The 21,465-nt window shown below is 52.2% G+C and overlaps 2 protein-coding genes across 7 annotated transcripts in view; one reads left to right on the forward strand and one right to left on the reverse strand.

Annotated features, from left to right (window-relative positions):
• Positions 1 to 1,665: 1,665 nt before the first annotated feature.
• PSRC1 (proline and serine rich coiled-coil 1) lies at positions 1,666 to 10,167 on the forward strand. Of its 6 annotated transcripts, none has more exons than XR_002327196.2 (9): positions 1,666 to 2,019; positions 3,379 to 3,435; positions 3,573 to 3,630; positions 4,422 to 4,860; positions 5,619 to 5,733; positions 5,832 to 6,077; positions 6,361 to 6,454; positions 8,434 to 8,523; positions 9,099 to 10,167. XR_002327196.2 is itself a non-coding variant. In XM_021000662.2 (8 exons), the coding sequence occupies exons 2-8, from the start codon at positions 3,417 to 3,419 to the stop codon at positions 6,655 to 6,657; spliced, it is 975 nt and encodes a 324-aa protein (XP_020856321.1). In that variant the 5' UTR covers positions 1,668 to 2,019; positions 3,379 to 3,416; the 3' UTR covers positions 6,658 to 7,503. The 6 variants fall into 6 exon arrangements, 2 of the variants coding, with proteins under 2 accessions (XP_020856326.1, XP_020856321.1); XR_002327200.2 differs by having other exon boundaries at positions 1,666 to 1,916; XR_002327208.2 differs by lacking the exon at positions 1,666 to 2,019 and adding an exon at positions 4,010 to 4,205 and having other exon boundaries at positions 3,403 to 3,435.
• CELSR2 (cadherin EGF LAG seven-pass G-type receptor 2) overlaps positions 10,004 to 21,465 on the reverse strand; it is a 51,754-nt gene continuing 40,292 nt past the window's right edge. The window contains 18 exon segments of the mRNA XM_021000642.1: positions 10,004 to 11,850; positions 12,222 to 12,459; positions 12,794 to 12,931; positions 13,126 to 13,308; positions 13,448 to 13,536; positions 13,779 to 13,906; positions 14,622 to 14,744; positions 14,944 to 15,070; positions 15,200 to 15,279; positions 15,662 to 15,774; positions 16,310 to 16,484; positions 17,091 to 17,291; positions 17,448 to 17,574; positions 17,912 to 18,079; positions 18,371 to 18,551; positions 18,754 to 18,897; positions 19,124 to 19,307; positions 19,749 to 19,958. Coding sequence (XP_020856301.1) covers positions 11,823 to 11,850; positions 12,222 to 12,459; positions 12,794 to 12,931; positions 13,126 to 13,308; positions 13,448 to 13,536; positions 13,779 to 13,906; positions 14,622 to 14,744; positions 14,944 to 15,070; positions 15,200 to 15,279; positions 15,662 to 15,774; positions 16,310 to 16,484; positions 17,091 to 17,291; positions 17,448 to 17,574; positions 17,912 to 18,079; positions 18,371 to 18,551; positions 18,754 to 18,897; positions 19,124 to 19,307; positions 19,749 to 19,958 — 2,637 coding nt within the window. The 3' untranslated portion in view covers positions 10,004 to 11,822.

The following is a 21,465-nucleotide window of genomic DNA, read 5'->3' on the forward strand; positions in this document are numbered from 1 at the left end:
TGGCTCCTCAGCCCCAAGTCACATAAACCTGCAACTTCCTGGCTTCCCCTTTTCCTTCACCCTTTAGGAGCCCTTTTATTTCCTATCAGTTATTGCAGTTAACACTTCCTTAACAGATGGCTGTTGTCCAGCACCCTCAAAGTGCCCTTAACACAGTTGAGAAGCAAAATGAGGGTCTCTGAGCCCCTAATAGATGTCACCAAGTCCATTGATGATAGCTTCTGCCTCTCCTTCAAGGGCAACTCCTTGGACCCTTGCTCTGAGTTTACTTGCTGGAATTTAGACAAAAGGAATAAAACCTGATTCTTTCCTCAGCTCTCCAGTACATTAGAATTAGCCAATTAAGGGGGGGGGCAGGTAGTGAGACGTTAAAGGGTGTCAAAAGACTGCAGCAAGAAGTGAGCAAAAGGGGACAGAAAAACTGGAGAAAATGGATACAAGAACTAATTATAAGGTATGGAAATGACCCTCCTCACCCCGGTGGACTCAATAATAACTGTAGGTGAAAATTTTCCCCTTTTTTTGGGAGGGGGGCCTGAAAAGGGCTCAGATTTTAGCTCCTATTTGACAATTTTCTCATCACTTGAAATGCAACATTTGCTAACTTTTGGCTACACCCAAATAAAGTTTTACAGCTATTTCTTCTTAAGCCACTTGCTATAGTCTTCTTCAAACCTCTCTAAATTAGAAATGTCTATATCAGTTTTCTCGTACATTAAGATGCTTCTCTGAAGAAAATGCCAAGTAGCTCTTGGTAAAAATAACTGATGTTCATAATCACAACCTTGGGTTTTCAATGAGAGAATTACATCACAAGCTAAAGGATGAGGGGATCACACAGTTCGTATTTTCCTAACCAAATTGCGGGATGCATGGAGAGAAAGATATTCATTTTGTAAGGCACTAATTTTTTTTTCCTGATAGGTTGATTTTTTTGTTTTGTAACAGATATTGCATTCTAAAAAGATTTCTGCCCACATGCTTTTTTTTGAAGAACGAGAAGCACGTAGTACAGCAGATGTGTGACTCAAGGCAAATCGCTTCACCTCCCAGGGCCTCAGTTTCCCCATCTGTTCAGAAGGGTGGGGAAGGCTTTGAACTAGATGACCTTGGAGGTTCCTTCACGCTCCAAATCTGTGAATCTTCCGTTATCTTGGAAAGCCACGCGCGGAAAACCACCTCCTCCCTCCCTCCTGCCGTGGGTTTTTAACACCGTTTGCCTCGCGTGTTTAGGCTTTCATTCAAACAGTAGGCGCCTATTAAGTGCGGTGAGAGCGCGAAGTGGAAAAGGGCCTGCCCTCGGGCAGCTTATGTTCTCGGTGGGGGAGGGGCGTAAGGCGCTACAAGTCCACAAATAAAGACGGGGGGCGGGGCCAGGGGGGGAAACTAATAACTGGAGGCCATCAGTGAGGCTTCTCGTAGGCCGAGGCCCGAGCTGAAGGCGGCGAGGTGGCCACGGAGGGGGCAGCGAGGGCCTTTCCATCGCTCTCTCCGCCTCTGATTGCGCAGCCCAAGACCGGCCCGAGAGCCGCCAGGCCGAGCCGCGGAAGGAGCCTGTTGGGGCGCGGTAACTGCCCCCGGAGGCGGGACTGGGCGCTCAACGGACGCTCATTGGAGCGTTTTCTAGGGCGCACCCCGCCCCGCCCCCTCCAAGTTTGGCCTGCGTTCTCCCCGAGGGAGGGGGGTGGGAGAGTAAGGCGCCCCCTTGTGCGCTCTCGCGCTGCGGCCTCCTGCTCCTCTCCCGCCTCTTTCCGTTCTAACGCCCCCTCCCTTGGCTTTCCGGCCTAGAGACGTTACCAATCATAGAGCGCTTCATGGAAAAGGGGGTGGGGTCTGGGAGATTCGAAAGGTGCCCCGCGCCTTTGGGATCAATTCCCGCGACTAGCTTAAGAAAAAGGGTCCGCGGACTGCGCAAGGTGGGGGTCCTGTGAGCCGAGTGAAGTGGGGGGGGCGCGCGAAGGGTTGGCGTGGGGCAACAGGTCTGGTGGCGACGGGGAATTGGAAGTGACGGGAGAAAAGGTGAGAAGAAAAGGTCGGGGTTGGAGGAAGGGGTCCGCGATGGGTGGGATGAGGCCTAGAGGAGGGGGGCTGCAGGGCTGGGGAAAGTGGGGTGCGTGCAGGGTCAGGGGGTGCGGGGCGTGCAGGGGCAGGAGGCAGTGGGGCATGCAAGGTGGGGGGAGTGCTACTTGCAGGGCTGGGGAAGGGGCGTGCAGAGGGAGGCGGGGCGGCTTGCAGCGGGGAGGGAGACTTGTATGGCCATGAGGAGGCACAGGACAGGGGTTGGGGGGTGCACGTGGAGCGGCCGCCGAAACAGGGGAGAACGCATCCTCCTTTCATTCCTGGGGATGAAGGGGGAGGAGTTAGAACATACACACCCCCGCCCCCGCCCCCTGATACCTAGTGTATTTACTCACAGAGGATAGAGTTCAGGTATTGGAACTCTGGAAGACCTGAGTTCAATTTAGACTCCGGGCAAGTCACTTAACTTCTTTTTGCTTCAGTTTCCTCCTCTGTAAAATGGGGATAATAATAGTACCTACCTCCCAGGGTGGCTGTGATCAAAGGAGATCAAGTTTGTAAAGTGCTCTGCATACGTGCTGGTTATTGTTAGCATCATCATCTTCATCATCAGAGAGCAGATCATACCTAGGCCTGGGGGCTTAGGCTTTTGTCCCAGCTCTCCTGTTAACTAGCTGGGACAATCACTCTGGGCCTGTGTCCGTTGTCAAAGGAACAGGTTGGAACAAGTCACTTTTGTTTAATTTGTATATATTGCTTATTAACTTAGCTGTGTAGGAGTCAGATCATTTCCTGTGTCCCTCCCCAATAGAATATAAACTTGGGGGGCAGAGATTCTTTTTGTTTGCTTTGGTCTTTGTCTTTGTCTCCCCCTCAGTGTCTGACACATAGTGCTTAATAAAGGATTATTGAATTGAATTCCCTCCAGCTCTGACAGTCTGTGATTCCATAACACTGGCTCTCTCAGCCTAATCCAGAAAATTCTGCCAAGGAAATCCACAGCATCTCCCAGGTGGAAGGGTCCTATGATCTAGCAGTCCAACCTGTACCTGAAAGAGACTTCCTCCTGCAACATCGCCAGCAAGGGTTTATCCAGCTTCTCAAAAATCTAGTGAGGGGAGGCCCCACTCACAATCTTTGGAGGCAGTCTGTTCCACTTTAGGGCAGCTCTGATTGTTAGGAGGTTTCACCTTAACAAGAATGGAAATGTACTTATCTGCAATTTATGCCTGTTGTTTCTATTTCTGCTATCTGGGACCGATAGCAGAACCTAGAGAAGTGGGATGGTAGTAGCAAAGTCGGGAGTGCCTTCATGGGAGAATGAGGGAAGACCCCAAAAATGCCATGCTTTATTTCCAGTTCTGGCTCAAGCTGACCCAGATCCTGCCAACTACAACATGGAGAATTTGGAGGAAGGTAAGAAATCCCAGGTGCTGAAGTGGGGATCGGCCCAAGGCAGTCTGGACTCTGAATCAGTTATAGATCAATGTTAAGGAGACAAAGTTGGGAGGTGGGGAGGGATCAGCCTTAGCAGCTATTATTTCTCCCTTCAGACGTAAAGTTTATTGTGGATGAGACATTTGATTTTAGTGTGCCATCACCTTCTGACAGGTAAGGGTCCCTTTGTCCTGTCTCTCTCTGTATTTGTTACTCACTGAAGCCTTGAGAACTGGGCAGTTTGGGGAGGCTGGCATCAATGGGCTGGGTGGGTGGCCAGATGATTGGTACCATCAAGGATTAGCAGTAATAGTACAGAGCTGGGAGGGATTGATAGTGGCTGTGCTGGGATTTCAGGGCAGCAAAAGGAATAAAGACATTTGCTCATCCCTCAATGGGGGTTTTTCTGGGCCAGCCATGCCCAAGGTGGTCTGTTAGCTGTTTCATTTGCTAGTTGGTACAGCAGCAAAGGTGTACTGGCTCTCCAAAAATGCAGGACACACTTTTAAGTTTAGTCTTCATTATTAACATTTTATTACTTTCTTAACTATAGACAGTTGACAAAACAACACATCTAGCCCTGATCTGTAGCATTTGCCAATTTCTGAGGGTGTAAATGGAAAATTGAACAGTTGTCCCTGGAACCACTGCTGGGGTATCATCGAGGCACTAACTTTGTAGCCAGAACAAAAGCTAGAACTTTGAATGGATGAAAAAAGTTAAGCCCTTACTATGTGCCAGGCTCCATGGTAAGTACTGAGAATATGAATATTTTAGCCAGACAGTCCCTGCCCTCAAAGAATATATTCTAGTAGGGAAATGCAACCCATAGAGTGGAGAGCTGACTTTGGTTCAGCTGGCAGACCTATTGCTTGTTCCCTGGTCCTGTGCCCTCCTGCCCCCCTCTTTTCCCGGGTGGGAATGGTGCCTGGTTCTGGAACATCTAGATTTGCTCTCTGACCCAGCCGCGAAGAGGAAGAGGCTCCTGACCTGGTGATTCCTGAGCGGCCACCTAGGCGGGGCCTGGCCCACCGGAGTGACCTGAATGTAGTGGCTGAAGAACCTCAGGGGTTAAGGCTAAGTTTGGGCCCTCTCAGCCCTGAGAAGTTGGAGGAAATTCTTGATGAGGCCAACCGTCTGGCAGCTCGACTGGAGCAATGCGCCCTGCAGGAGAAGGACACTGGTGGTGATGGCAAGGGGCGGCGGGTGAAGGCCAGTCCCCGACGTGAGACATTTGTGGTGAAGAACAGTCCTGTCCGAGCCCTGCTGCCCACTGTGAGCTCTCCTGTCCGGGGGGCCTCTTCTCCAGGAGGCCTGACCCCCCGACTCCGGAGCAGTGAGAAGAAGGGGTCAAGCAGGGCGCTTCGAGCCACATCTGGAAAGAAGCCTTCTAGCACTAAGAAGGTGAGGGTGGAGGGACATCTGGGGATAGATACTCCAAGTGGCTAGGACAGCAGGGCTTGTTACTGTGGTGGGATGTTGGCCCCCGCCCTTATAGAGGCTTTCATGGGGATGGGTTCTGGCGACTGTCTGTGGCTGGTCTAGTGTGACCCATACAAAGGGGATTCCAGTGGGAAGTATTATATTCAGACCTGGTCGCCACATTTTAAGAACACTGACGAGGTACAGTAGAGGGAACCCAGGATAATGAGAGGACTGGAGATCGTGCCATAGTAACTAGCATTTATAAGCACCACTCTGCGCCAGGCACTGTGCTAAGCATGTTATAATAATTATCTCATCGTATCCTGACAACAACTGTGGAAAGCAGGCGCTCTCACTGTCTTCATTTTACGGAGGAGGAAACTGAGGCAAACAGAAATAAAGTGACTTGTCCAAAGTCACACAGCTCTAGTCAGTGTCTGAGGCAGGATCTGAACTCTGATCTTCCTGACTCCAGGCACTCTAGGCACTGTACCACCCAGCTGCCTTGTCATATTTAGACTTGGGAAAACCTAAGGGAGACATGGTAGTTGTCTTCAATTAATTGAAGGGCAGTTGTGTGGAAGACTAATTAGTCTTCTTCTATGACCCCCTTTTCCATATTGTGACACATGCCAGGCCCGTCCCAGGTTCAATCTGATGTCAGGATTGTGCTTTCACCACAGAAAACGTCCTGCTCCTTGTGTCTCCTATTTTCTTCCTGTCTCTTCGCTTCTCAGGAGGCGCCCACTGGCAGTGTGCTCCCCACCACAAGAAGTCAGTCTTCTCCCATCAGCCGGATTGCCCCCCCAACCCGGGGAAAAGCGGGGCCCAGTGGGAGAGCACCTGCTGCTGGTAACAAGGAACATGGCGGCCCTGCCCGGGAGGGGACAGGTCCTGGGGGAGGGGGAGATTGTGGTTCTCTGCTTAGAAAGACTTTTCTTTACCATCAGGCTTAGCTTCCGCCACAAGGCCAGCCCTTGCCCTACAACTTCCCCCAAACACCCTTCAGCGCCCAGCCCGGACTCAGGGTCCAGCTGTCAGGCCCAGCAGGCTGCCCACGCCTACTGCCATCCCCAAACCTGCCAGCCAGGCCCTGCTCTGCAGCAGAAGTCCCCTGTCTGGGAAAGGCAGCCTGCCCCTAGAAACGGCTCCGCCTCGGAAAGGGCCATCTAGACCCAGCACAGCCGGACACCGAGGTGAGGAGGAATGGACTTGGGGGAGGACACCCCAGGCTAGGCATGTCAAACCTCACCCTTGCCAAGGGCGACAGCAGAAATTCTGCGTTCCCTTTAGTTCACACGCTTGACTTAGAGAGGAGGTGACAGGGGGAGTGTGGGTCAGGGTCGAGAACCCAGAGTTCTGGACATCTGGGTCTTATAGGCTTTGCTCACTGGGATCACTGGCCTCGTGATTTCCAGGGACATTCTGCTCTCTCTTGTGTCTCCTTGTTCATTTATTTCTTTTGTTTGCCTCACCAAGGTCCTTCTACCCCGAGGTCAAATCTTCCAGTCTCTGCTGCCTCCCGAAACCATCTACAGTCCCCCAAAAAGGTGACAATCCCTGGACTCACCAGGTAATATATATTGGGGTGTACTAGGTACTCAGACTTTCTGGCCCTGCAGCTGGGTGGGTACCAGAAATGGTGCCCCAGGTTTCCTTTTCCCTACTTTTTGAGAGACTTAAGGATTTGGAACTCAGCTTGGGGAACAGATGGAGCAGGGCTGTTGGGGGGATACCAGCAATTCAAGGTGCACCTCATTTTGTCTCTGTAGGTAATGAGATCAGTCTGGCCTGTGAAAACAAACCTTAGGACCAAACCACTCCAAAGAGCAGCTGGGCTCAGGCCATGCTTTCAAGCCACCTCTCTCTCCAGCTTTTAAGAGGCATTGCGGCCATCATTACCACCCATTACCAAAGGTCCTGGACCTACCTGACCCTGATGCCTTAGCTGTAGAGAGCCTTGAGGGAGAGGGGAAATCTTGCTTTAGTTGAATGAAGGGAAAGTATTTCTGGGCTGAAAGAGTAGGGAGACAGTTTTGTTTCCTGAAGTGAAATATAACCCCTCCAGCCCCCACAAAAGAAAAAAAAAAGTGAAGAATGAAAGTAACCCCTTCTCCCATCCTATCTCCACACGACCATTCAGCTCTAGATTTGGTTGTTCAGGTGTTATTTGGCTGGGGAAAACTCTTACAAAGTGCCCATTTCCATGGTCTCTCTGTATCTTACCTTCCAGAAGAGAGAGGTGTTTCGTGAATCACATCTACCACCGGACTCGGTATTGGCTTGAGTCTAGCCAAGCCAGGTTCTGTCTTTCCAAAATCTGTCTTCTGTAAATACTTTTTAGCTCCTAAAGGACCAGTTTTATAAATTGCATACTGTTTTTTCTTTTTTAAAAAAAGCATTTTACAGGCAGCTAGGTGGTACAGTAGATGTAGTACTGGCCTTGGAGTCAGGAAGACCTGAGTTCAAATCCAGCCTAAAACACATAACACTTACTAGCTGTGTGACTCTGGGCAAGTCACTTAGCCCAATTGCGTCAACAAAAAAAAACATTTTTAAAAAATAATTCGTGTCCTTACAGAAAGTGATTGTTTCATCTTTAATAAATGTTTTGTCAACTTTTGCATGACCTTGAGGTTTGGGAGATGGGATGGGCTAGGGATGTGAAATGCTAACATTAGTGACAAACCCTTGTCAGAATTAGCCTTAGCCTCCAGAATTCTCTGCATTATGGTGGATTTGCGGGTGTTGGGTCATGGAAAAGCTGCTTCCTTCTGGAATGTGGCAAGGGGAATTATGGTTCCAACATCCAGGTTTCTGGGAGTTGGGATGATAACCTTCTAGGGTCCAGATCAGTAAGTTAAATGGAGCTTCTTTGGACGAGATAAGTGGTCTGAATATTTAGGGCCACTGGGGATTGGGTAGGTAGAGGAAGCTAGAGAATGGCCTCCATCAGGAAGACCTGGGTTCATGTCCCACCTCTGACACTGGCCTAGGTGTCCTAAGCGACCAAGACAACTCTCTCAAGGCTGACAGGTGTGAAGCAGGAGCTCATCTGCACTGTTGGAGCAAGTGCCTCATCTGGAGACCTGGCTCCAATGCAATTAGGCCGGATCAAAGCTGCGAGCAGTGGAGGGAGGCTGATGCTGCCTTCCCCATAGGAGCAATCCTTTCCCTCTTCTAAGAACTGGGTGGTGCTGGGGAGGCAGCTGGCTAGAGAGAGTGTGCTGCTGTTCACTGGTGTTAACGGGTACAAGCAGCCACACCTGAACTAGAGTATGCTCCCTTCTGCAGGGCCCTTTTGAGGCATTCTTCGTCCTTCAAATCGCTAAGGTTCTTATAAATAGGATTTTACTTATATTCAAATGCTTGTAGGTGGGGAGGGTACATTCATCTCTTCCCTATAAGACATCCCTTCTTGATGTTAACACAATATGGTACATAGGCATTTTAATGTTTACTAGCTTCTGGGATCATGGACAAATAACTTCATCTACTTCCCCAAACCTGTTTCTTGTGTAAAATGAAGCTCCCATATTTCCTCCATCCTAGGTGGTTGTGAGGAAAGCACTTTGTAACCTTAAATGTGATTACTACACATGGCAACCAGCTGCTGCTCCCCTAACACCCTTGATGGACAAGGTAGGAGGGAAGGGGTGCCTCCTACTGTTGCTTTGGCCATGGGGAGGAACCAGAGCAACTTAACTGGGGAAATGCCAAGCTTGAGATCTCCTCTCACCACCCAGGGAAGCTAAGTCCCCAGCACTCTGTCCATGGGACATTTGAGTCAGACCCTCTCATCTAGATAGGAAACTGAGACAGAACCTAATTTCAAGAAAACAAAACTGCAACCTAGTTGGCAATGTGCCAAGTCATCTCTCTGCACCACTAGATGCCAACAGAATTTATAGTGATCACATCTTCCTTAGAGCCAGAGCTAGTCAGTCCAAATGAGAACTTTTCCAATCCACTAAGGCCATATGGTTGCAGACATCAAGCAATGTGTTCTATTGCCACCTACGGGCCATAGAGTCCATCACACCCATGGCAGTGCAGGCCCCTGCAGCTGGCTGCTCTGGACAAGCCCCTGAAGGGGCCTTGTCACTGACCTGGTTCTTGGTCAGTTGCCCTGGCTACTTTTGTTTCCAGTTCTTCACCTCACCCTAACCCTCCTTTGTCCTCTTCCTTCCTCTCATTCCCACTGCCTTGCCTCACAGACTCGGTGAGTACACTTACGCCAGACAACTATGGAATCAGATTAAGAGCTCCAAAAGGCTTTGGGCCCCACCCTGTGAAACCCCTCATTTTACAAAGAAGGAAATGGAAGCCCAAGACTGACTTGCCTAGTCACAGAAAGTGTGTGGGAATCTGAGATGGGATGTGACCTAGATCCCAACTCCACACCCAGTGTTCTTTGGGGGACTGCTGGGAAAAACTTGGAAAGATGGAAGGTTGTAGGAGCCCAGACTGCAAGCTGGAAGGGACCTTACAGGCCACCTAGTTTTATACCTTCACTCTAGAGATGAAGGACTGAAGGCCCAGAAAGGTTGAGTGGTTTATCTGAAACCATGGAGGGGCACGGAAGGGATGAAGGCAGTGTCTGAAGAAGGCACTCTGAATACTGATCCCCAGCTCTCTCCTAAACCACTCTGTTTAGAGATGGACTCTAATCCCTTCTTACAGATGAGGAAACTGAGGCCCAAAGGATTTAACCCCATTTAACCTCAAGTCACCATACCTGGAATGGAAGGTTCTCAATCACCATTCCCAATTGGCCTCAGCCCTGTGCTGGGAGAAGCAGGCCCAACTGTGCTGTCACAGTGCCCACACTGGCACAAGGTCCTCCCATCTAGATCAATCCCGCCTGTCTAAGCAGCTGCATGCAGGCTCACCACCAGCGCTATGCTCCTTAAGAATGACCAGGAACAGCAATGGTGCTAAGGTTTTGTTGGTGAGCATGAGTCATGAAACAAGGGCAGGAAAGGTGCTTTCATTAGGCAGCTGTCAGGGGGCTGGGCCACCCTGAAGATCTGGCTCACAGCCCACCCTAAGACCTGCCTGAGCTTTCTTTGTCCACACCAACTCCCCTTTCTTCCAGAAGAATAAGACAAATGGGTCGAGCTGGCAGTGCTCAAACCTGTACAGAACTAGTTTATTCAGTAGAGGGAGAAGGCCAAACAAAAAAACCTATAAATATTTACAGTAACAATCAAACTGTACAGTCCAACAATTAGTAACAAGTTATGAGTCCAGCATCTTTGTGGTTTTTTTTTTTAAAGTCTTCAAGTAGTAGAAGCAGTTACAGTTTTAACCTTTTGCAGGAATTGTAAGGGGGAGGAGAAGATTGGGAAAGAGATGGGCAATCCAAGGCCTTAGGAAGAGCCATAAACTAACCTAATCTTACAGATGAGAAATGTCAAGTTTACCAGTCTGGAGCCTTTCTTCCTAGCCCATCTGCCTCCAAGAGGAAAATCGGTGACATCAGAATTTGGTCCACATGCTTAGGATAAACTGACTCAAGTAAATGGCATCTGGCAAGATGGGGGGTGGGGGTGGGGAGACACGCCATAAGGCTGAAACTAGCTTCTCCCCTTGAGACGGGAATCTGAGCCTGAAACAAGTAGACCAGGGGCTCTGGCCCCCCAAGCCAGAAGACCACAAACACTAAATCCATGACATCAGATGGCATCCACGACATCCTCTGGGGCAACCCCATCCCAACACAAAAGGCAAATAAATTAAAAATAATATATATTATCTCTCTCTTCAGAGGGAATGGGGGAGGGGGGAGGGAAGAGGAAGAGGAGGACAGGGAAGGAAGAGGAGACTAGTTCCTGGGACTTTGAAGAGAGGCAATTCTGAGAAGAGATTAAAAACCAGAATCTACCTCAGAGGCCACGGCAGGTGACAGTACGTGACATGCAGTCAGAGCTCAACCACTGCACTCCCCCCCAAACCTATGACCCCTCCTCATCTCCTGGGCCAGCCTTAGTCCCAGCTAGGAAGGGGCCGGCCACCTGGAGCCTCAAGTCTTCCCCAGCCACCTCCAGAGCAAAGGCAAACAATGTAAACCGGCCCCTCCAAAGCATGGTTTGGGCAGAAAGAAAAGCACTTTTGGGTCAGCAAACTGAGCAAAAACCTTGGTTCTTGAGCACTGCCAGAGGCCTAGAGAAAAGGAAAGGGGGCACCATCCCCAGCTGGGGGTCTTGGACTCCTGGGTCCTTTCCCCTTTACATTTGTTCATGCAGCATTGGGGGCAGGGAGGCTTGTCCTTCTACCACTCCTCCTGCAACCAGACAGCAGTCTTCACTTCTTTTCAAGGGGCAATTGCGGTGTGTCTCTTATCCTCTCTCCCCCAAACTGGAGCTTCTCTGGGAGTCCAGCTGGCAAGGCTGAGTGTCCCCTGCAGGAAGTGTGTGGCTTTGTCCTTTTCTTTTGGTGATGGTAGAAGGGAGGGCGGGAAATTCCCATGCCCCCCAAGGACCTTCCCCATCTCCCAGGCACAGCAGATGGGAAACTGGGGGGAGGCAGGGGAGAATCCTAGGAGGTCCCATCCTCTAGTGGGTGGAGTAGAGTCAGTTTTTGTCATATAAAAAATTCATCCCTGAAGACACAAGAGCGGAGATCCTTCCAGTTTTTTTTCTCTCTTTTTTTCCTCTTTTCTGAAAAAACGTTTCCTTGGAAGTGTGGCCCCAGGGGTCCAAAGTGCGTTGGGGCCAAGGGGAGATGGCAGGGGTGATTGGCACAAGATAGGCTGGGGGAGTGGGCATTCCTCCTGGCAATGCCCAAAGGCTCCTCAGATGGATGTCTCGTCACTGCTGTGGGGCAGGAAGAGGGAAATTGGGGTGGGGTGGGGAGGGGAATAGGGGAAAAAGCACAAGATACAGTATGGAGCCATGAGGGAGTGGGAAGCCTTAGGCGTGGGGGCCATGGGCCCAGGGTTAATGCAGGAAGTTAAAGAAGAGAAATCTGGAGATGCAGGAAAGGAAAAGTGACAGAAAGGCAGAGAGCAGGTTAGTTTCAGAGCAGAGGAGACAGAAGCTTTCAACCAGAGAAGGAAAACAGGAAAGAAACCCCAGCCCTCAGATTCCTCGACTTTCCCACCTGAAATCTGTATGCCCACCCTTCCCTGGCCCAGGCTTCTCTCCCTCCTGGCTGTCTCCCTACCCACTTCAGAACGCTCCGGGTTTACTGAGGGAGGGGCTGCCCCAGAGAGCGCTGGGCACCCCATGATCCCTGACTCCTGCCACGGGAGCAGCTGCCTCAGGGAGTGAGGGAGGAGAGTAAAGGGGGAGGAAGGGAAGCTTGTCTGGGGGGCTGTGGGGAGGCCACATACTCACTCTGAGCCTGACGAGTCCTCATCTACTGTGCCTGCCTTGATGCTCATGGCAATAGGGGTGACCCCGTTCAGCTGCTCCTGAAGCGTCTGTCGGGGAGGTGGGCGAGGTGGGAGGGGGCCGGCCCGGCTGCCCTCGCTGGCTGATGAGCCCCGGGAAGAACCGGTGCCTGGCTCAGGTGGCAGCCGTAGGAGGTTGCTTTTCTCACTGATGGTTGGGAGACACTTCTTCTTGAGTATACCTGGGAGGGAAGGAAGTAGCAGTAATTAGGGCCTGGCAGGAGCAGAGGTGGGCCCTGATAAAAACAAATACGGCCAAGGACAGGAGAGAGACAGAGAAAACATATGTACTATAAACAGAAATAACCGGAAGGCAAAGATTGCTTAGAATATGGTAGTAGGTGGAACTTTAGAAGAGCTGTCATTCGAACTCAGATCTTCTACCACCAAATACAATACACTTCCCACTATACTCCAGTCCCCTGAACAAACAGGAAGGATGGGAGTTTTCTGGGGGATGGTGGGAGGAAGCTGAATTCAGGTGAAAAATGGAAGGCATGAGGCTATGTGGCTCACCTTTGTGGGGCTGCACAGCAGGTCCAGGCAGGGGGCCCAGGGTGCTATCCCGACACAAGGCTTCTCCATTCTCCTCCTTGGAGGCTGTCACAAGCTCACTGGGCCAAGGGGCTTTGCCAGGCCCTGGACCACCATCAGCTGGAGGAAGGAAAGTGGGTCAGGGTCCAGGGAGCCTCTCTCCCAGATTCCCTTCCCAAGAGCCCCCAAGCTGCCGGATGAGGACTCTCCAGGCCAGGCCCCTTCCCCAGAGAGTCTCAGTGTTGCGGCCAAGGTTGCTATGCCCACCCTTCCCCAGGAGACTAGCTCCCACCCACCACAACTGCCCTGTCTACCTTTGGGGGTACTATGCAGTGGTAATCTTTCAGCACCAGGTCCCAGCAAGCTGTCCCAGCCTGGCTCCCCAGGGAAAGCACCATCCTCCTCTTCCTCTTCACTGTCTGATGAGTGGGTGGATGCATAGGAACCACTCTGGTCATCCTCGAGGGACAGGTCACTGTCTGAATCTGTGTCAGGCCCTGGAAGGGTTAGGAGAGAAGGAGTCAGAGACTCCCCTCCACAGACCCCAAACCCACAAGCCCATGGCAACAGAGGGTGAGTGTGGGATGACAGAAGTTCCCCACGATGCCCACCAGGGAGGTGGGCTCAGGAGCTCACCGTGCTGCTGGCCTGGAGCTTCCAGGAACAGGACTCCTGGGTCCCCTAATGCAGCTGGTCCTTGGCCAGTGTTCAGGCTTGATTCTTCCCTGCAGGGAGACAAGGTCACTCTGTAGTGGGCATCGATTTCATGATGGTGGCCTGCTCATTTTCTCCTCTGCCCTGTCTCTCTGCCCCGTGTTTCAGTCCCAGCCTCTCTTCCACCCCCCAACCCCAGCTTGCCTCTCTCCCTTTCTTGCTCCCAATGCCTGGCTGAGTCGGTTGGACCACAGCGACCTCAAGAGAGCCCCTCCTCTTTGGGAGGCCCACCTCTCCTGCCCGAGGGTCTCACCTGAGCAGGAAGGGAATGTAGCTGGGCTGACTCTTGCCTGAGCGGCTGGCACTGTGCAGGGAGCCAGCCGAGTCTCCATAGGGCTGGTAGAGTCGTCCATCTACATAGGGACTGGGGCAGTTGTAGGACTGGGGATGGAGATAAAGGTAAGCAGTAATGCCCAGGAAGCTTCCCTGAGTCCCTGCTTCTCCCTGTAGCCTACCATGGTTCTCACTTTCCCTTTGTTTGATAAAACATTCCCTGGCCCCCGTAATGGGCACCTGGCAGTGAAAACCAACGGAAATTTCTGAGTGAAGTCAGCACGTGTAAAGGAGCTCATCCCTCCTCTTACAGAACCTCATGTACCACAGGAAGAGTTCTCCAAAGGCCCTCTTGGCTCCAAGCACTTGCTACCTCATAATCACCACCATTCTTGTCCTCCTCAAAAAAAAAAATCCCCACTAGTTCTCTCTAGAACTACAAGTCAAATATTCCTAGCTCCTTGCACCCAATGACCTCCTTATCCTAGATATAAACACTGTTCCATTCTACCTTTGGGGAACAGGGAGGATTTGTGGAACAAAATTCAACCCAACCAACATTTCCTAAATAGTCGTCATGCACTCCACGCATGTCACTGTGCTAGGCACTGGGGATTCAGACAGACAAAACCTGCCTCTACCCTAAAAGAGCTCATGTCCTACTGGGGAAGCAGGAGACCACAACTACCCCATCTCTAAGGTCCACACCCTAGTGGCCCTCACCTCCAAGGTTACTGCACCCCCCCTTGGCACCACCCAAGCCCACTCCAGTCCCCTTCCCTCCCTACCATGAGCTCTTGGCCTCCCACTGTGCCCCTCTCACCGAGGTTAGAGTAGATTTGGTAGTAAGGGCAGGGTCAGGGCTGGGTTTGTGGCTACAGGCAAACTTCAGGGCCTTACGGACCTCCTTGCTGAGCACTACATATGAGAGGAAGATGAAGGGGCCCTGGAAGGAGAAGAAGGATGTAGGAGGGTGTCCAGGAGTCAGGTAACCCCAGAGACCCCCTCATGACCACAGACCACTGAAAGCCCCCAAGCCCTTGAGGAATTCTCCCCACCCACCCCATACTCCCAATCTTGGCCAGCATCCCAATGCCACAGGGTTCCTCTGGGATTCCTCGTGCCCACCCAGCCACAGCTACTACCTGGACACAGTTGCAGGCAGCAAAGAGGTGGTGAAAGAGGAGAGTGTCACTGTTGACAGACAGCAGGGCCAGCAGCCACGTGGCACTGAGCAGGAGCAGCACAGCAAAGGCCGAGCGCAAACCTGAACTGAGGAAAGATAGGGCACTGCCCTGTGACCCCCAGGTAATGACTGGCCCCATGATGCCCCTCATGCACTGTGGTGGGCATGGCCTAGGATAACATCTCCACCCCCTGGTGCTACTGCCCCATACTCACACGGTGCCCTTCTTCTCAAACCCCTGGCGCTGGGCAGCACACGAGGCACGGGCTGCCAGGAGATACAGAAAGACACTCATCTGGGCGTAGGAGAGAAGGAATGTTACCAATGGAGGGAGATAAGAGTCCAGCCCCCAACCCAAGAGGTCTCGGCCTCTCATCCATCTCCAGCCAGTAAATGTTATCTCATCATGGTGTACCTCGGATGTTATGTTAGATGCACCAAGTTGCAAATGACAAGTGGTCTCCCTGTCAGAATAGAAGCTGCTGAGAGCAGGAGCAGCTCTCACATAGCACAAGATTAATTAACATTTCTAGTCTGCTTTTAGGAGAACAGGAGAAACCCCAAACCACCTGCACATGCCCTTCCACCCCTCACTGCCATATCCTCTCAACATGGACTCTCATCCCCGTCACACTTCCCCTGAGGGGACCAGGAGGCCTCCCCTTCCCGGCTCTCACCGATACCGCAAAGGCCACAGGGCCGGCAAAGCTCCAGATGAGAGTGTCATAGATGGAGAGCCAGCAGAAGTCAGGGTTCCCATAGCCCTCAGGGTCTAGTCCCACTGCCAGGCCTATGGAAACAGGAAAAGAGAAGGGTCAGGGATTGGAGCCTGAAGGAATGACAATAATAAATCAGTATTACGGTTGTGGCTAACATTTATCTAGCGCTTACCATGTGCTAGGCCCTGGGCTAAGTGCTTTTTACAGGTAGTATCTCACTTGTTCCTCACAACAACCCTGACAGGTAGGTGCCATTGTATCATTCCCATTTTACAGTTGAGGAAACTGAGGCAGGCTGCTAAGTCATTTGCCCAGGGTCACACCACAAGGAAGTATCTGAGGCTGGATCTGAACTCCCGACTCCAGGCCCAGGGCTCAATCCACTGTGCTACCAGTTGCCTCATGAGGGTCCCCGGGTTCTTGTGCCATCTTCTTCAGGGAACTATCCTAAAGTGATCTCCTTTAACACTAGAACCCTGGTTGCCATGGAGTGCCTAGCTTTGGGCTCCTAGACCTGTATAATGGATGACCAACTCCTGTATAGCCTAGGTGGACCAGGTACCACCAGCTGGGCAGCGATGGGGCTCCTATGAAAGAGGCAGGCACCTGTGATGAAGGCAGGCACTCCCCAGCCCAGCATGTAGTAGAAGCGCATGGGGCCAGTGTTGACGTCTCGAACCTCAGTAAGGGCGCGGTACAAGTGCAGTGCCTCCAGCAGGGCCCAGGAGAAAGCGCACAGGTACAGAAAGTGCAGCAGGATGGCGATGACAGTGCAGGCAAACTGTGAGAGCAGGGCACAGATGAAGGCTCAGCCTAGCCAGGGCCCCAGGGTCTATCAGACCAGTGCCAGAGGCTGTGCCTGATTCCTGGGTTCCCTTCCCTGAAACCATAGTATGTGTGGGGGGCACACAAGGTTCTTATTCTGGGGTCTGTGAACTTGGGTGGGAAAAATTATATCTTTATTTCTATTAGGATAATTCTCTGCATTTCATTTTACATACATGATCCTGAGAAGGATCTATGACCCACAGAACAAGGGGAGAGCCTCTGGGCTGGGCCACAGAAGAGGAGGGTCTTGGGACAAGTGTCAGAGCAAATGTAGGAGGTGGGCTGGGAGGAAGTGCCAGGAAGGGGGGCAGGGAGGAGAGATGGACAGGGAGAGAGAGAGGGACAGAGAGGGAGAGAGGGAGGGGGAGAGAGAGAGAAAGAGAGAGAGAGAGAGAGAGAGAGAGTGTGAGTGTGGGGGGGAGCTAAGGTGGCAACACAGAATCATGGAAGGAGGCCCAGGGAATCAAGAAGGGATTGACTTAGGGGGAGGGCCCCTGGGGAGCCAAGGAAAGACTTTGGCTGAGGGAAGGAGAGGCAGAGAAGACAGGAGGACACTCACCGGCAGGTCAGCCTGATTGATACCTAGCAGGAAGACAAGCTGGGCCAGGCCGAGGGCAGCGACCAGGTTCCTACGGATGCCATGCTGGTTGGAGCGCAGGGCCCGCAAGGAGGTGAGGAAAAGAAAGGTGAGGAGCAGGGCAGCCAGGGTCACACCCAGGGCTGCATAAGTCACTGTCTTCAGGGGCAGAATCTCCCCATTCTGCAGGGCAAGGGAGGACCAGTCAGGGCATCAGGAGGGCAGAGGGTATTCACTCCCCTCTCCCATGGGACCTTGTCTATGCTTCCATCCCATGGCCCCCCATCTTCACCCCCAATCCCACAGCTTCCTCCCTCCTTCCCATGCCACAGTTCCCACCTCCCGGCGGGACACGTCCATGAGCACTGCGAAGCTGGTCATGTGGTTACACTGGCAGCTGACGTGGCTCTCGTTTCTGAAGACCACCTCACAGCCCCGGGCTGACCAGCCACCTGTCCCGCTCACCCTGGGGGAAGGGAAGGGAAGCAGGACATCAGCAGGTCTGGGGTCACCAAGGCATGGAGCTGGGTGAAGGTAACTGGTGTTCTGCCTCTGGAACCCTCCTTGCTCACACATGCAGTTTCCTGTAGCTCCACGGCAGGGTTTGTGTTCTGACTGGGGGGGTGCAATGTGGGGATGGAGGGGAACAGGATCAGGGACCTTGCTCAGTGTGTGGCCCAGCCGCCAAGTCCTTGCCACTAGTGGCTTAAGTGACCACAAAGGGAAGGGAAAGAGGCAGGGCAGAGGAAGCATCCAGGCTCCAGGCTTTGCCGGAGACCCTTCCACTCTTGGCCCCAGCTCACAGAATCGAGTGATTCCAGAAGACACAGATGGGTTTCGAGCGCTCCTCAGTCTCCAGAAGCCGAAACTGCACCGTGACAGGCTTGTCCAGGGCCCGTGGCAGCTGATCCTCATCATCGTGGACACTGATGCTCACCACTGGTGTGTTGATGACAGGACGTTTGGGGACCCTGGTGGGGAGGAAGGAGACAGGGCCCCCCCGGCCACGCAGGGGTCATATGCACATATGCACACATGCATGTACATGCACATGTTACACGCCTCCTGCACACTCTCTGACAGGGTTGTAGTGAGGATCAAATAACATAAGGGATGGACTTTGTCAACCTTAAAGCACTATCTAAATGCCAGCTATGTTAATGGACCCTGTCACAACCATAACCCCAATCACTGGATGGCCCCACCTGCCCGGGCTCTCCCCCAACCAGTTCTTCATCAGAATACGGGCAGCGGGAGCTCACCGGAGACTGCGCTTGTCAGGGTCGTAGTTGTGGGGCAGCAGCCCAGCCAGGGTGCGATAGATGATCACGCTGGCCACTGCCTGGCCCTGGCTTAGCTCTGGGTGTCTCCTCTGCCTCCGCCCCAGCTCCTCTTGCTCCCGAGCCTCACCTGGCACCACTGGCCCACCTGCTGGGTGATGGTCTGAGGAGGACGACAGCGAGACTTTCAGCTCACAGGCCTCCCCTTCCCCTTCCCTTAAGACACCTCCCCCAGTATGGTTGCCAGGCCTACACAAATTCTTCCCCATGAACTCTGATCCTTCTCTTCCCAACCCCTTAAGCCCTCTGCCTTTGAATCCACCCCTCCATACCTCCTCCTAAGAGCTCACCCCCACCACACTAACCTTGACTTTCTGCTGGCTTAAAAACGGATTCAGGGAGGATGACAGTTGTCTCAAGGTCAGGAGGCCGCTCCCCCCGAAGTGCCTCGTAGTGGGGCAGCTTAGCCCCAGCAAAGTTCCCCTTGTCCAGGCGCACAACAGAAATGACTGGGGGAAGGGGAAGACGTGACAGGTCAGGTCTCCCTAGCCTTAAGGCATGAACTACAGCCAACATCTGTTGTGGGACTTGTTAGTTCCCTAGGACTCCAGTCCCTGTAATACCAGGATACCCATTCCACCACCCTTCAGACCTCCCTTTTTAATTGCTGAATGGGCCAGCCTCAGTCTCCCCATCCCCGCCTCCACCCCAGTCCCCCCCGGACCCTGTCCTGACCAATATTGGGGGTGATGATGGTAAATGGGCTCAGGTAGGTGTGGCGCATGTTCTGGGCAAGGGCACTGGCATAGGCCTCGTAGTGGTGTAGCAACCAGGCCGTGCCACCCTCCGTCTGCTGAATCAGTTCCCAGTGACGCTTGTTACCAATGTCTAGAAGGGCGCTGCCAACCCTCAGCAGATTCTGTGAGAGAGAGGAGCAGAAGGAAGCAGAATCAGGCTGTGGAGGCCCAGCTCTCCTCACCAACTCCCCAGTACGGCAGCAGGCAAAGGAAGGCCACTCTTGGACATTCTCCCCTCCCCCGTCCCTAAGCCTGTACCTGGATCAGCTCCCAGTGAGAGAGAGATTTCTTTCTCCTGTCTATGATGCACCTCCTCCTTCCTTTATCAAAGCCCAAGGTCATTTCCTCCAGGAAGTCTTTCCCTCTTTGAACAATCCAACCTAGCTCTCTGCCATGAGCCCTGATCCCATTTCTTCTGACACGCGCTTGCTCTGGCCACACTGAGCTTCTAGAGGGAAAGCTCCCAGCTCTGGCCCAGGCCCTGGATGGGAATCTGCCTGGGGAGACCCTCTCCTAACTTCAGAACTGCCTGGCCCACCCTGAGACCAGTGCCCTGCCCCCACCTCTGTGAAGTGCACGTCCTGGGTGGCAGCCAGCCCGAAGCCCCGCTGGATGCTCTCGTGGGCCAGCAGCTTAGTGGCCAGCTGGTAGGCCACCCTGACATCACTGCCAAAGTAGCCAGCCGTGTGCTGTGTGGCGTTCCGGAGCAGCACTGCCAGCCGCTGGGAGCGCCCGGCATCCAAGCCGGACTCATTCCTCTGCAGCCGTTCAGCCTGGGAACGTGGACATAGAGGAATGAGAAACCAGAGCGGGGAACATAGGAGCACCAACGCCGAGAGAGCATTCCACCCAAGGCTCATGATGCCAGGTGAGGCAGGAAATCACTTTTGAGGTGAGGAAATGGGGTCAGGGTGTGCTTAAGGTCTTGTCTGGGACCACAGGCTAGCACGCTGTTTGCCATCTGCCACAAGGGCACTACTTTGCCAAGTGCAGATAAAGGGGTTTGGGTCTTTGACGAGCACAATTGCAATCTCCCTTTCTTCTCCCTGTGAAGTCAAGGGGGCCAGAAGGCAATGTGTGGTGTGTGGGAGTTAATGAGAGTAGGAGTGACACCGGCAAAGCTGAAGAATAAAGGAATAACCAACGTTGGAGTTGCTGTGGGAAAGCAGGTCACTGAGGCCCTCTTGGTAGAGCTGTGAACTGGCCCCGCCATTCGGGAAGGCAGTTTGAACTATGCCGCCAAAACTATGAAACTGGCATGCCCCATGACCCAGGGATTCCACTGCTGGATCAAGACCCCAAGGAAGTCAGCAAAAGAGGGAAAGGAGCCACAGAGAGAAAAACATTTACAGCAGTTCTGTTTGTGGTGGCAAAGAACTGTGAGCAGAAGGGACGTGGATCAAGTAGGCAACGGCTGAACCAGGCACACCCTTGAGAGTGATGCTGTAAGAAACGAGGCAAGGGATGGCTTCTGAGAAGCCTGGGAAGACTTGTATGAAATGATGCAGAGGCAAGTGAGCAGAACCAGGAGAACCATTTATACATTAACAGGGATACTGTGAAGATAAATCAACTTTGAAAGACTCAGGAACTCTGAAGGAGAAAGGGAAAGGATAAGCATTTGCTGAGCATCTACTATGTGCCAGGCACTATGCTAAGCATTTTTTACAAATATTATCTCATTTGATTCTCACAACAACCCTGGAACGTAGGTATTGTTATCCCTGTTTTATAGATGAGGAAACTGAGGCAAATAGAAGTTCAGTGACTTGCCCAGGGTCACACAGCTAATAAGTGAGGCCAAATTTGTACTCAGATCTTATTGACTCCAGGCCCAGGGCTCTATCCAACGTGCCATCCAGTTGCCTCTATTCCCACCAATGCAGGACATTTGTTTTGCTTTACTACGCATATCTGAAATGGATTTCGTTTTCTTTCTTTGGGTGGGAAAAGGGAGATGGCAGGGAGCAAATCTGGAACTGAAAATTAAAAAAAAAAAAAAGGAATTACAACCAATATTTCCTAGAAATTCTACTTCCCATACAGCATTATTTCCTTTGGAGCTAATGGCCAAGAAACCATGGCTGCAGAGAACGAGTGTCCCTATGGTGGTCTCCCTCTAAGGGTCATATATCCAGAACAGACTTAAGAGGTCATCTTGTCCAACCCTCTCATATTAAAAAGGAAGACCCCAGGAAGGGCCTGAAGCCTGGGAAGGCTGAGACTTGTCAGAGACAGGATGTGAGGTCAGGGCCTCTCTTCCCATAATGCGTCATAGTC

This window comes from Phascolarctos cinereus, unplaced genomic scaffold (assembly GCF_003287225.1).
Source record: "Phascolarctos cinereus isolate Bilbo 61053 unplaced genomic scaffold, phaCin_HiC Scaffold_5;HRSCAF=322, whole genome shotgun sequence".
Classification (NCBI taxonomy): Eukaryota; Metazoa; Chordata; class Mammalia; order Diprotodontia; family Phascolarctidae; genus Phascolarctos; species Phascolarctos cinereus.

Bases quoted from the DNA above. Each gene is read 5' to 3' on its own strand.
- PSRC1 (XM_021000667.2), top strand. The intron at 3,631-4,421 runs GTAAGGGTCCCT...TCTCTGACCCAG, and splicing joins GTGCCATCACCTTCTGACAG to CCGCGAAGAGGAAGAGGCTC. The intron at 6,078-6,360 runs GTGAGGAGGAAT...TGCCTCACCAAG, and splicing joins CAGCACAGCCGGACACCGAG to GTCCTTCTACCCCGAGGTCA.